We start from the raw sequence: 14,338 nt of genomic DNA, 5'->3' as shown, positions 1-14,338 counted from the left end.
CGGCAGGTTGAGGGTCAATCTTGGTAGAAACGCCCGGCTACTGTTTCTGACACCAGGGATTGAAATTCTGCTGTTAATTAATATTTATCACTTGTTATAATAATCACTAAAGCCCTTATAATAATCACTAAAGCCTTTCTTTCTCCTTTATGTTAAGGGATTTTGTGTTTCTGTGTGAGCTGAGCAAGTTCTTGTGGCGGTGTGGTGTCTGTCGCTTTGTTTTGCCGCTGCGTGGTGTGTGGTGGAGTGTTATGGCATCTTTTGGAAATGGCATGAAACTGGAGCGATTGGTACTCTCTCAGTGCCTGGTATCATCTGTACCCTATAGCTGTACCGCTTGTCATGTGTGTCCCCCTACTGAAGCAGTGGCTGGACCAGGTAGTCTTAAGGACGCAGTGTTCCAACAAGGAAACTTCAGTTCTGGATGTTGATATAGTGTAATTTTAATATTGTGAAACAACAGCTATTTTCCAGTTATGTCTTTCAACATAGTGTTCATTTCAGGAGTTGGACTCAACAATTGGGGGTTGGAGTTGCTGATCCTTGTGGGTCCCTTCCAAGCTCAGGGTATTCAATGATCTATTAAAATACCAGCAAAGCTGAGGCTGAGTGCCCCATGTTGCCATGTAGTCAATGGCATTTGGGTATTTTGTAAAACTAATTAGGAGAAGGCATCTTAGCTGGAGTTCAGATAAGATTTTGCTGTTCCCTTCAAGTCATTAACAACAGTTACCGGTAATACTCCCCAGGTAATTTTGCCACCCTACTAATACAGCAGGGGTAGGTTTGTCAGGCGAATTTTAAGCCAAGTGTGTGGCTGATACACAGTCCTTTTCTAGCACTCGCTGCGAGAGGCTGTTGGTTTTAACCGAAAGAAAGTATTCCACATCCTTGCGGCCAAGAGGGATGTGATGGTTGGGCTGGTGGCTGATTGCCTTTGCAATCCCAGGAGTGTGTCTTTACTCCTCCTTTTACTGTTTTTGAGAGTAAAGAGATTATTGGCTTTGGCATGGGATCTTAACTCATCCTCGATGTCTGGGAACAGCTAGAAAGGCATGGGGAAGTTTTGTACAGAAAGCTGAGCTGTACTGCAGTTTCTTTTTTTTGGTTGCTTATCTGTATTGATGGGCTGAGGGACTGTTCTGTGGGTGAATATAGACTGGAAGAGACCTCTGTTATCCGATTTCATTTGTTGTAATGTAGTGGGCTTTAAATAATCATATTAAGGAATTTATTACGCTTTACAGAAAGCTGTTATGGTTTTGCTTCCTCTGGAATGGCTCCTTTGAAGCAGTAGTCCTTGGGTAGCTGGAAAACATGTGAAGAACGCTCAGCCTTCAGTAATCCTGCGCTGGTATCTTTCTAGATTGTAATTAAATCGATAGGCGATTGGGAGTTGGCTAGGTACATGAGGCAGGACACAAAAACATTCACCTGCTTTTCTTGTTTGGAGCTTGCTTGTTTACTCACATAATCCCCTGGGAGAAGCAATCAAGATTCCTTTCCCAACTGGGATGGCAGTTGTGGATTTGCCAAGTCTTTTAAGAGGTGTGATAGGGTAGACCAAGATTGTCAAGGCAAAGCAATTAATGTTTTTACGTGACTTCTAGGGCAAGGAGGAAACTGAGCTCAACTAGGTTAATTTTAAGGGGACTGACTTTCCCCCTGGCAGTGTTGGTGGATTTGGTGTAGCGACTGTGAGACCTGGCTTAGTTCAGAAAGCTTGGTGACATCTCTGAGGATTTAGGATCAAGGGAGGACAAAAATACACTGTGCTTAACACCAGTTACTTTTACTGATCTTGTCAAAGTAATTGCCTTGCATACAAAGTTTAAAATTTTTGTCATAGGGGGGGAGAGAGGATTGATATTGTAATTCTGACTAGGCAACAAAATTAACATAGAGGTGTTAAAGCAAATAACTATTCTTCTGAACTGGGATCAGACTCCACTAAGAATTTGGAGAGCAGGATAATATGGACTATGGATTGCAGTTTTGGACACCAAAAGTATCTTTTCGGTTTGCTAATGCAACAATTGATCTTCCTTTGTTCACTATAGGGCGCTCATATTTCCACTTCTCATCCGGGCGGGAAAACCAACACCATTTTTCACCTTTGTGCTAGCGTTTCTGTTCTGTGTTTATAATGGATACTTGCAAGGCCGAAGCTTAAGCAACTATGCAGAATACCCTTCAGGCTGGTTAAAAGATCCATGTTTCATTACAGGTGGGTTAAAACATGCTATGAAAACATTAAAAGTAATTTTCCTTTGTCTTCACAGCTTTTTATTTTTATTATAATTTTATAGTATCTTCAATCCCATTTTATAACTTTTGTCATAGTTAATTCTCTTGTTTGCTGTAGCTGGAAGCCTTTTAACCTTTTTTATTTTACAACTCTGAACACAATGGTATTTCCCGCAGTGTCAGTGCTAGATGGGCTGACTGCCATCTTTATTCTTTAATGCCAAAGTGAATACGGGTCATGTATTTTTTTCAATACAGGAACTTGAGGCCTTAAATGAAATCAGCAGCATACAGGTTTAGAACAAACAAAGCAAATTTTGTATATAACATGTAGATTAAACTGAAATCCCTTGTTTCTTGATGTCATAGGAAAGGTTTTATGTGGTCAAGCAGAAGTGAACAAATTCATGGAGTAAAAATCCAGTAAGGGTAGCTGCTAAATACCAAGATACCGCTTCTAATGCCAAAAGTCCTTGGTGTTAGGGTATTTATACAAACATGCACCAACTCACCCACCCTCAAGGCCAGGTTGGATGGGGCTTTGAGCAATCTGGTCTAGTGGAAGGTGTCCCTGCCCATGGCAGGGGGTTTGGAGCTAGGTGATCTTTAAGGTCCCTTTCAACCCCCAAACCATTCTATGATTCCCTGTAGTAAGAGTGGGCTTTGTCAAAGAAAAAAACTGGCCTGTGAGGAAGGGAGCGGAGGGGTTGATCATTCACTGTTATCAGGAAGTGGTTACACTTGTACTTGAAGCCATGTGTATGATTAAAAGGCTAAGTTGTTTAGTGACAGAGCATTGTCTCTGCCCTATTTTTTTGTTTCCTAGGCATCTACTTTTGCCTACTGTCAAAAACATAATAGTCTCCAAGGAGACCTTTACAGAAGGATCTTTTTGATCTGAAGATAAACCAGAATATTTTGCCTTGTCAGTCAAAGGTGGAATATTGGGCTAGGTGGATTCTTGATCTGACCCAGTACTGTTCCTGTTGTTATTCTGGAGCCAGAGCAAGTTAGTGCTTCTCCAAGATTTCTCAAGCCTTTTGCAACAAGAATAAGAAAGTTTTTATCTTTATTACAGTGTTATTGCAGATGACAATAGAGGACCACTGTGCTAAATGCTGTCATGACTATAAGATTGAAGAAATTTAAATCAAATAGATTCTTTTGCGAAGGTTAGGAGGTGGTATTGCTTGTGCTCTAAAAATGGAGAAACTGAGGTACAAGGGAATGACTTCAGTGGGCACTAGGGACTTGGATATACTTGAAATTCTCTTGGTATTCTTGAAAAGCTAGTCTCCTTAATTTTTTTGTTGGATCCAAGTTTAAAAGATCTGTTGATCAAAACTGTTGAAGACTCTGATGCAACACAGACTTTGTTTCCAGTGTCCTAGTTTAGCACCTCAATCAAAAGATATATAGTGCTGTATAGAAATCATGAGTCAGGAGCCATAAATCAATTCTTCCTTACTGAAAGTTCTTAAAAAAAAAAAAAAATTGAGATAGCAAGGCTGCTTGGGTTTTCTTGGGGATTTTTTTGAGTTTCAATGATTTCTGAAAGACTTAAGTGTATAAATGATAATAGTTAAGTTAATCTGCCTTCTGTGTGTGAATTAGTTTGGTTTGGGTTTGTCTTGTTTTTTGTTTCTTTTTCAAACAATACCAGTTTGGAATATGTTTATATATATTTCCAGTACTACTAATCATAAGCAAAGTGTTGCTTTCATGACTATTGTCAGTCAAAATACTACTTTAAAAAGTTATCCTGAAAACTAAGAAAGTGAAGATTCATGTATCTGTAGTAACCATTTTAGTAGTGTCACTAGGTGGCTTTTTTTGATACTGTTATTACAATAAAACTTTATCTAAAGTTTGTCATGGCTGTGAAACAGGCAAACCTAAGACTTCTTGTTTCTTTTATTCCTGTAACTAGAATATCTTTTGAGCTTTTTTGGTTTTGTTTTGTAGTGCACATCAACATAATTGGAACATACAGGATATTTACAATTCTTATTTGGTATTCATCCCAGCTATGTACCTCCAAATATCTGCTGTTCATGCTTGTAGATTTGTCAACTTAAATGCCGAAGTGCTGTATTATATAATGGATATTCCCTGAACAACGGGACTACTATGTTCTGGTTCTTCAAAAAAATCTGGCAGTGTCTTTAAGCCTCTGTTTAAAATTAATTAAAAAAAAAAAGACTAGAAGATAGAAAATAACAGTAGCAAGAAAGCATATTTGCTGAGAGCTAACAAGATATTTCTTCAGTATATATGAAGTTACATGTGGAAGAGAAATGTGAGGGTTTCTACAAGTAGCAGCCAAACAAGATTCAGTAATTGGAAGCTGAAATGAGATAAATTTGCAGTGAAGATGGAAATTTGGAGAAGTGCGGCTGATTAACCATCATGGTGGGAGGCTTCGAACAACTGGTGTGTTCTATGTGGAGCCTTAGCATACAGATTCACTGTCTCTTTTCAGATGTTTAGGAGTTAATGCTGGGAAAGCAATAGCTTTTATCTACACCAGCAACTGATTTGGAGCAGCAATGGTTTTGATGTGGTTCCCTCATGGCTTCTCTGCACTCTGTGCTAGCTTGGTTCAGAGCAGTGAACTCATCTGGTTTCAGAGGGAATGGAAATGTTCTGTTGATAAAAACACGAGCTTGCAAACCAATGTGAGAACAAGTTCGTAATCTTTCAGCAGGTAGCTGACAGAGGTGTGAACTTACCAAGAGTACCCGTGATACCCTGAAGCAGTGAACGCCACAAACAGGGGCACATGCACCTGCATGTCTCACCCTTGTGTTCTTTCCTAATCTGTCTGCGCTTCTAGTTGGAAACTCCTTTCTTCCTTTGCTTGCTTTAGCTTTGTCAGACCCTTTGCGGTATGCTGTATGTCTTTTTTCTTATTCCTGTAAATCCCCATTCAACTACTTCCTTCTGATGTTGATGGCTAACCCTTTTGGGCACCGAAACACTTTTCACAGCAGCTCTGTGAAGCAGAGCAATACCTATAACTCGAAAGGTGCAGGTGACCAAACATGAGCACCTTGTCTGTTGCGTGAGGCTTTTTAATCTGGCGGCCAGGCAACCAAGCACATGTGTCATCTCTGCTCTCTACACAGAAGAGACGTGAAGAGAGCATGGGTGTTGTCCATACCTGGGCATGGTCTCCTGACTCGGGGATGACAGTTAGTCAGTATCTCTCCTAGTATCCATAGGCATCTGGATGCTCCAAATGATCTCATGCCTTCTTGGAAAGATTAACCATGCAATCTGAGATGAGGCACGGGTTCACCTGAAGTGTTTGCTTTCAGTGCAGCTATAGAAACTGGCGTCCTGCTGTTTCTATATGGCCTCTTGCAATACATACTCTTGAAACCCAGAGTGGGGAGTTGAACCAGACAGCAGTTACTGTACTGTTGCTCTGAAATATCCTGCACAGGAGGAATAGGTGTTTTTGTGTGAGATTCTCTGAAGGGGAGAGAAGTAAAAGAAGGTCTGTTCGTTTTAGTGGCCAGCCCAAGCCATGACAATGGTTGAGGGTGAAGAGGGCACTGGTGTGATAACGCACACGTACTCTTCTGTTGCACTAGGTTGTTTGGCAATATAGACCTACTTACTGTCCTTCTTGTGCAAGTATTATCACATGAACCCAGTCCTTAACCTCCGGGTTTATCCTGAGGATGGTAAAAAGCCTCCTGAGTTTAATAGTCTCATGAGGTCATCTATGTTGCGTGGTATATTCTGTGGGTCGGAGAATCCACTGGAGTATGCTGTGGCTCCCTTCCTGTTTACGCATCCATGTTTGCCTTAGGTGGAAGCCAAGTCATGCAGATTGTGGTGCATACCCACCTCTTCACTTTGTAGAGTGCAGTCCTAGGGCTCAGCCATGGTGAGAATCTACAGGTGAGGACAGCGAAGTACCATGCCCACAGAGTACAGGCGCAGGGAATGTGGTTATGCAGTATTTTGGGGAAAGTGGATCTTCAAATTGGAGAGGGGTGCTGTGAGAATGGCCTACATTTGTTGGCTTGTTGTCCAGGGAGAGAGGTTTGATTGTTTCCTCCTGTTTTCAAACAGGAGGTGTTTAAAAAACAAAAAACAAACAAACAAAAAAAACCCCAAACAAACAACAAAGGCACAGAATTAAACTAAACTTCTGTAGTAATTGAGCACTCTTAAAGCAATTTCTGATCTCTTTGCATTATCTGACAAGTTCTTAGTAGTCCTTCTACTGATTTACAAGCATATACCAATATGAAATACACAGGTAAGATTCTCCAAAATTACTGTGGTGTTTCAGAAAAGTCAAAGAGTCTCTCATTTCCTCTCCTGAGAAAGAAATTAATTCTTCCTAGAACTGATACTAACTTTTAGTATAGATTTTTTTCCTCATGCTACTAGTGAAGTGAACTAGGAGAAATGGTGTTTACATTTAAATACAATTAGTTTGTGTGCTTGTTAAGGAATTTCCTTGTGAATTATTGTACAGATAGAGATAATGACTTGCTTATTTAGTTGTATGAATAACATCCCTTGTTTTCAAGGTAGTCTCAATCTTCTCTGGCAATTAGCAAATTGATACATAATTACCAATTCAAAGAGAAGCAAACTATTTTTGTTGGTGAGTGCAACTGGACTTCAATATTCTGTTTCAATAGAGATCTGTTTTAAAGGAAAAAAGTTAAAATCATCTGTTCTCCTAAAAGTAGAACTCAACAGCATTTCATTTATTCACCCTGTATTTTCAAATGTTGTTGTTATATGAATTGGTCTGTAAATTCCTCATTATGTTGATATAATCTATTTTATGATGGTGTAATTACATTGAATATATAGTTGAAAGAATTATGATAAAATTTTACTACAAAGACAGTTTGCATATGGCATCCACAGACTTTGATTGCTAATGGAAACATACTGTGCTGTATGAACAAAAGTACAGGACTAAATTCTGCTATGAGTCTTGTAAAGTAAGCAGATTGTAACATGCTAATCAAACAATATTTTTGATTTATATAGGTAAATATGGAAAGAGCGCTTACTCAGAAACCTCAATTTATCTGCAGAGCAGTCATTTCTTCCTAATTCATGTGGAAGCAGGCAGCTAGGTCCTTTAGGTAAACACAGACCACAAGGGACTGAGAGAAGCAAGCTGCCTGTCTAACAACTTGTTTGAGAGGCAAGATCCATTTACATCTGTAGCTTCCCTTCAAAATGTAGCTTAAGTCTTGGTAAATATACTATATAAAGCCTACTAGACCTGTAACATCTGGATGTCCACTTAGTCTCTTTGCTGATGGTCATACTACTGAGGTTCTCTGTATTGAAAGAGAACGGTCTGAAAGACTCAAGTTATGGGTGCAAAAAGGCAAAGCTTTCTTTATATGGAGTACAAAGTGCCTTTGTTCTGAAGCACTTCACTGGCACTTCCTTGGTAATTTAAATAAAACTCAATGGCTTTTGGGGTGGATTCAAGGCAATACCATCTACCGTCAGACCCCAAATGTCTACTCCTAGCAACGAGGAATGCTGCCTTCAAAGGCAGGTAGCATGGGTAACATGTAGCCAGAGACTCAAAATGGAAGAGTGAAAATACTGAATTTCAGTCCTGAATTCCTTTTGATTTATCCCCATGCCGTTACAGTAACAAGACTTAAGGATGCAGGATGCTACTATAATCTCAGTTTCTATGAAAACCTGGTATAAATGGTTAAGCCATCTTGCCAAATGATGCAAGAGAACAGTAAAGAGTGCACAATTCCTTCACAATTTTATTATTGTTTTTATTGCAAAGAAGTTTGCTGTGGAAATGCTGGTATATTGTCAGTATAAAAAATAGGTGGGAAGGACAACACCAGGATGTGTCCTCTTGATGGCGATGGGAATGACTGATTCTTTCAGTGTTTAAAATTGTGTATCATTTTCTATGTGGAAGTTGGGGAAATACACACATTACATCTGAATATATGTGCATGTGTACTTTTAGGTAAGTAACTTAAAGCAATAGTCCTATGTAGACACCTATTGATTACTGTGAGCTCTGCTGGCTGAAGAGCTCAGTGTGGGATTGGGATTGTGCAGGATGTCACCAGACTTGCTTATACTGTGTACATTATTACTGCTTTAAGATAATGTGCCTCATATGCGATACATGACTGTAGTTTGTTTTCTGATCAAGCACTTCAGCTCAGTCTATTAAAGATACTATTTTAAATATTTATTTTTAGGCTTCATAGGGTGGTTGGTCGGCATGGCAATCAATATTCATTCTGATCATATTCTCAGAAATCTGAGAAAACCAGGGGAAACTGGTTACAAGATACCGAGAGGTGAGTAAAAATTTTACAGAAATTTATATAGGAAAAGAAGCGTCTCATGAGGAGAGGCTGAGGGAGCTGGGACTCTTCAGCCTGGAGAGGAGAAGGCTCAGGGGGATGGATATGTATACTTAGCTGATGGGAGGGAATGAAGAAGAGTGAGCCAGGCTCTTCTTAGTGGTGCCCAGTGACAGGACCAGAGGCATTGGGCACAAATTAAAACACATGAAATTCCATCTGAACATACTTCTTGCCTGGAGAGGAGAAGGCTCAGGGGGATGGATATGTATACTTAGCTGATGGGAGGGAATGAAGAAGAGTGAGCCAGGCTCTTCTTAGTGGTGCCCAGTGACAGGACCAGAGGCATTGGGCACAAATTAAAACACATGAAATTCCATCTGAACATACTTCTTGCTGTGAGAGTTGTCAAACACTGGAACAGGTTCCTCAGAGAGGCTGTGGAGTCTCCATATGTGAAGATACTCAAAACCTGACTGGACATGGTCCTGGGCAAGGTCCCTTCCAACCTCAAATGATTTGGTGTAAAGATGGCTGCCTAAAGCTTGGTGTATTTTAGGGGAAATAGTCATTTATGATAGAGAGGAAACTGGAAATAGCAGTCTAACTTAAGAATTGTTTTCATAGTGTGGGAAACATTCTATTTTTTTTCCTCTTAAGCCAAGTATTCTAAAGGATCTATTTCATGATATGGTGTGACTTGTGTGAGTCTCTGAATTTCTTGACCAGCTTTGACTGTATTTTTAAAGTGCTAAAAATGTAATATAGCATTCCACAACTTTTATGAGAATCAGCAGATGGGTGGAGAAAGAAGACTTAAATTATCATCCCAGTAGGGGGGGCAGGCAGAAGGTGCTCAGCTACTTACACAGCTGTGTGGCTGGACCATATTATGTTGTCCTGTGTATGAAGAGGGAGGTATCTTAGGTAATCAGAGAGCAATGGGGAGAGAGGACAGAAATCCAAAGGAAGTTAGGCATTATCAGTTCTGGTCTTCATGGGGAAAATGGAGAAAATTAAAGTACTTCTTACGTAACACTTACTGAAGCGTTAATGCTTATTGACACTTTTGGAAGCATTAGACTCTTCCAGGTATATTACACCCAATGAGGGCAGAAAAATAATAGTTACCTCTGAGTTCTGCTGTTTCTCTAAGGTTTTTCCTTCAGTTGTTGCTCTCTCCTGGTTTTCAGTGAGATTTTCTTTTTTAGTAAAACTGGGAGAAATAGATATAGAAGACAGTAGGTCGTTATTTTTCACCAAGAAGATAACTTCATATCTTTAATAGATGTAAATCCAAGTACCCATGTAAAAAAAAAGAATATGAACATTCTGTGCTATGTTCAGTGTACAAAAAAGTTCTGAAGAAAATAAGGTGTTAGCTGCACAATCAGGAGTTGGTCTTTTTGATATTGCTTATCCAATTTAACTGTTAGAATTCTGCCTCTCTTGTCACAAAAGCAAAGTAATTAAAGCAAGGTCAAAACATGTCCTTTATTACACTTGGCAAATATGTGTTTGTTTAGTCCCACTGGTAAACCACATACTGAGATGTTATCAATTTGTACACTAACTTTGGAATCAGGGTGAAAGTTCTTATTTTATAAAATTCCCAGCAGGTGAATACTGACTGTTTATGCATAACTGGCTGTAAAACATCTGTAATGCAGACTGCCAATTACTTATTTCACTGAGTGTCAGGGCTAAGGCAGTAGACCTGATGGGGGGTGGGAACAAAAGGGCAGCACATTTTAAGCTAGAGGATACATTTTGAACTTTAATTCATAATAATATTGGTCATAATTAAGTTAATTTCTGAAGTACTTAGGCTAGAGGATACATTTTGAACTTTAATTATGACCAATATTATTATGGATTAAGTTAATTTCTGAAGTACTTAATCACTGAGTGTCAGGGCTAAGGCAGTAGACCTGATGGGGGGTGGGAACAAAAGGGCAGCACATTTTAAGCTAGAGGATACATTTTGAACTTTAATTCATAATAATATTGGTCATAATTAAGTTAATTTCTGAAGTACTTAGAATAAAGAAATTAAACATTGTATGCTAACTAACCCTAGGAATGTTTTCTGGGACTCTTAAAGGGAAGTGTATTTTCTATTTTTACATATTTTAAAAAAGGTTTAGCTTATGATCAAAGAGCCAGCTTGATGTCACTGTTAATTATTTACAGAGGCATGAAATCGCTCTGATACTGGGAAATCTGCTTTTCTTCCATGATTTAAAGAGGAAAAAGGGAGCTGGAGAAGGTCTGTCTTAGAATGAGGTCTGAAGTGATCCTTCATAGTACAGCTTGAACTGACAAACACTGCTTCTATTTGGTTTAAAATTCTGTAAATAGAGACACTGGTGCTATAGCTCTTATTGGACTTGCAGTAAAAGATAGCATTGGACATCTCCTTGATTAAGGTGCTTTTAGAATAACTCTGTTCTGCTTTTAGGAGGAATGTTTGAGTATGTCAGTGGAGCCAACTTCTTTGGAGAGATCCTGGAATGGTTTGGGTTTGCCCTTGCCTGCTGCACCATTGAAAGCTTTGCATTTGCGTTGTGTACGCTTTTCATCTTGGGTTCAAGGGCAAAACAACACCACCAGTAAGTGTTTGTGTCTTATAATTTCTGTTGTCTCTATGCCTCACTTCCTTTCCAGTTTACAAATTATGCCTCATCCCATAGGGATGTTGCAGAGCAAGTCTTGTGAAAGACTTTGCCGCTGCTGTGGAGAATATGATAGCGAATACTCTGAGTAGTATTAAACATTGCAAAATTTCAAAGGGATAGTACTAAGCATAAGTAGTATAAACACACACAGTGTACAATGAGATGGTCAAAAGAATGGCTTTTAAATGAACATAGTTCATCCTGGACCTGTAAAGATTATAGGCACATTTAGCAAAATTCTTTACTTGATTGTATACTATACTTTCCTTTGCAGCTCAAACTTGTTTCTATAATATTAACATTTTGAAAATCACTTTAATGGCTTCTGTTATGGGCATCCTTTATAGTCAAGTCTACATTTGATTATAGACAATATAGAGACAATAAGAAAACAATTCTGGTAGATAATATTTAATAAAGTCTCTGCTCTGTAATTAAACAGTCTGACTGCTAATGTACTGTGTTCATAATGTGACTTTCCTGTGAACAGAAGGATCATAGTTTGAGAAGATTTGGTTCTTGAAAGAAATAGCATGTTTAAAAGAATTTGAATTTAAAATAAAAATAAAAGAATCCTGAATTTATGGAGGAAATAGGCTGGAAAAAAGCCATTGCTAACAGCGTCAGTGCAACCATGGCTATGTCTACTGGATTCTTGAAAACCTCCAGGAATGGACTTTTTCCTGCAACTTATTTATGGGTGTTCCAGTTCTGTATTACCTTCCCAGTGAACAAGGGTTTCTGTACTATCCAACCTGAACCTTCAAAGTGTGTTGCCTGTGACCATCTCTGTCTTACCACCTTCTATTAGTGGGTGGAGTCACAGAATAGCTTAGATTGGGAGGAGCATCTGAAGGATGTCCAATCCAGTCATCTGGTGTGACCTGCTCCAACCAGGGCTAACTATAAGGCTATACCAGGTTGCCCAGGGCCTCATCCAGTTGAGTTCTGAGTGTCTCCAAGGGTGGAGGTTTCAGCATGTCTCTCGCAAAGCACTGAGCAGAAATTTTCTCTTCCTCATGGGGAAGAGGGTTTTTTCTTACATCCAGTTGGAATTTTCCATGTTGCAACTTTTATCCCCTCCTACTTGTCCACTTGCTGTGTACCTCCAAGAAGGCTAGTGCTCTGTCTTCTCCCCGGTATCGCTGTAGGTAGCGGAAGACTGCAGTGAGATCTGCCTCTTAACATCTTTTCCAAGCTGAACGAGCCTAGTACCCTCAACCTTTCCTCTTATATCATATGTTCCAGCTATGCAATTGTCTTAATGACCATCTGTTGGATTCTTCTCTAGTTTGTGAACATCTCTGTTGCACTGGAAGCAGCAATGCAGATGCAGGCTCTCAACTGTTGAATAGTGGAGAATAAGCACTTACCTTCAGTTGGTGACTCTATATGTGTTAAAGCAGGCCAGTATGCAGTTAGCTTTCATCATTGCAAGGATCCATTACTGACTAGTGTTCAACTCGTCCACCTGGATGTCCACGTGCTTTAGTGCAGAGCTGCTCTCTAGCCAGTCCACCTCTGGCCTGTACTTTTTGCGTGGGGCCACTGCATTCCAGCTGCAAGCGTTTGCATTTCATTCATAGTTTTGCTCCATTGTCTTAATTCCCTTTCCAGTACCTGTAGGCAGCCCCTTAGTCTCTTCCTCACCAGACTAAGCAACGCCAGGTTCCTCAGCCTCTCTTCATATTATGTTCTTCAGGCTCAAATTCGATGGTTGGTTTCCGCCTATCTTAAGCATTGGCAGAAGTCTTTCAGAGCTCTTGACTTACAGAACATTATGAAAAGCTAAGGGTTGTGGAAGGAAGTAACTTCCAGTGAAGGAAAACCTATGAAAATGGAAGAGGGGTACAGGAAAAAATCCCAACCAAAAATAGAAAATCCATATAAGTGAAGAAATATTTTGGTGTAGACTGTTTAGTGTGAAAGACTTCAAATAAATGACTGAAAAGGATAAATAGTTTAATGCTGGTATCCCACAGCTGCAGGTAGTTATGCATTATATGTTTTGGTCTTTGCTTATTTCAGGTTTGATCTTGCAATTAGCTATTGATAAGAGGAATATCTGCATCTTGGAGGGGCCCAGATGAAGTTAATTCCTTTGTTTTAGAGAAGCAGAAGAATAAATATTGAAAATGGGAGTAAATGTATTTGTTACAGTAACCAGACAAATAATAACATTTGGTAGAATGACATATTTAGTCTGTTTAAAATTGTCTGGATTTGAAAATAGTGATGGTGTTTGAGGGGGATTAGCAGTTAAGGCTAGTGTAATGTTTGTCACATTCCATTTGACATCCAGTCACATCCTGACTGGAACTGAAGACATTTATATCCAGAACAGGACTCTCTGTCATTCCAGTATGTGAAGTATCTCTTACTTCCACATGAAGTCATTGTACAATTCAATGTTATCCCCTTGAATGTTCCCCCCGCCCTCCCTTTCTAAAATACAAATACTCAGGACACATAACAATATGCATCTTAAAACAACAGCCTATTCTTTCCCTGGCTGCTCTCACCACATCTGTTTAGTTTGGTGTTTGTTTTTTTTTTTATTGCTGGCAGCAGTAACTTTGTTTTGTTGTAGTTGGTGATTAGATGTCATTAGGATGAGTGTAGCAAATGGCAGTTTTCTATCCCAAGTAGGTTCTAAAGGCATTTTTTCCGTTTTGTAGCCAGAAAATATATGGATTAAATTGACTGCAGTGTACAATTGCTTAACTTCCTTGACAGCATTTTGAAGACTCAATACTCATCAGATTTCTGTCTTTGTTTTTCAGATGGTACCTTGAGAAATTTGAAGACTACCCAAAGTGCAGAAAAATTGTGATCCCATTTGTGTACTGAGATGTGCTTTTAACACTATTTTTGAAGTGGCCCCTTTTTGTAACCGCTAACACTCTACGAGTGTTGTCTGGTTAACAACATACTCTGATCACCACTGAGATATGCCTTTGCATCAGTGCTGCTATTAATTACTGCTTTTCCTCTTAATGAAAACCCAGAAATCTGCTGGACATGGTGAATAGGAACAGAAAAGCTTTTCCAACAGCGGAGCATCGTCAT

The 14,338-nt window shown here is 39.3% G+C and overlaps 1 protein-coding gene across 1 annotated transcript; it reads left to right on the top strand.

Moving 5' to 3' along the window:
• Positions 1–2,049: 2,049 nt before the first annotated feature.
• On the top strand, positions 2,050–14,119 carry SRD5A1 (steroid-5-alpha-reductase, alpha polypeptide 1 (3-oxo-5 alpha-steroid delta 4-dehydrogenase alpha 1); the record flags this gene model as incomplete). Its single annotated transcript, XM_009883801.1, has 4 exons — positions 2,050–2,227; positions 8,484–8,585; positions 11,053–11,203; positions 14,053–14,119. Coding segments are annotated over 4 exons (498 nt in total), but the record flags the coding sequence as incomplete, so codon positions are not given.
• Between the last annotated feature and the right edge of the window lie 219 nt (positions 14,120–14,338).

Source organism: Charadrius vociferus, unplaced genomic scaffold (genome assembly GCF_000708025.1).
Source record: "Charadrius vociferus isolate BGI_N301 unplaced genomic scaffold, ASM70802v2 scaffold103, whole genome shotgun sequence".
Taxonomy (NCBI): Eukaryota; Metazoa; Chordata; class Aves; order Charadriiformes; family Charadriidae; genus Charadrius; species Charadrius vociferus.
The sequence above is the reverse complement of the archived record's forward strand: the minus strand, read 5'-3'. Positions and strand labels throughout refer to the sequence as shown.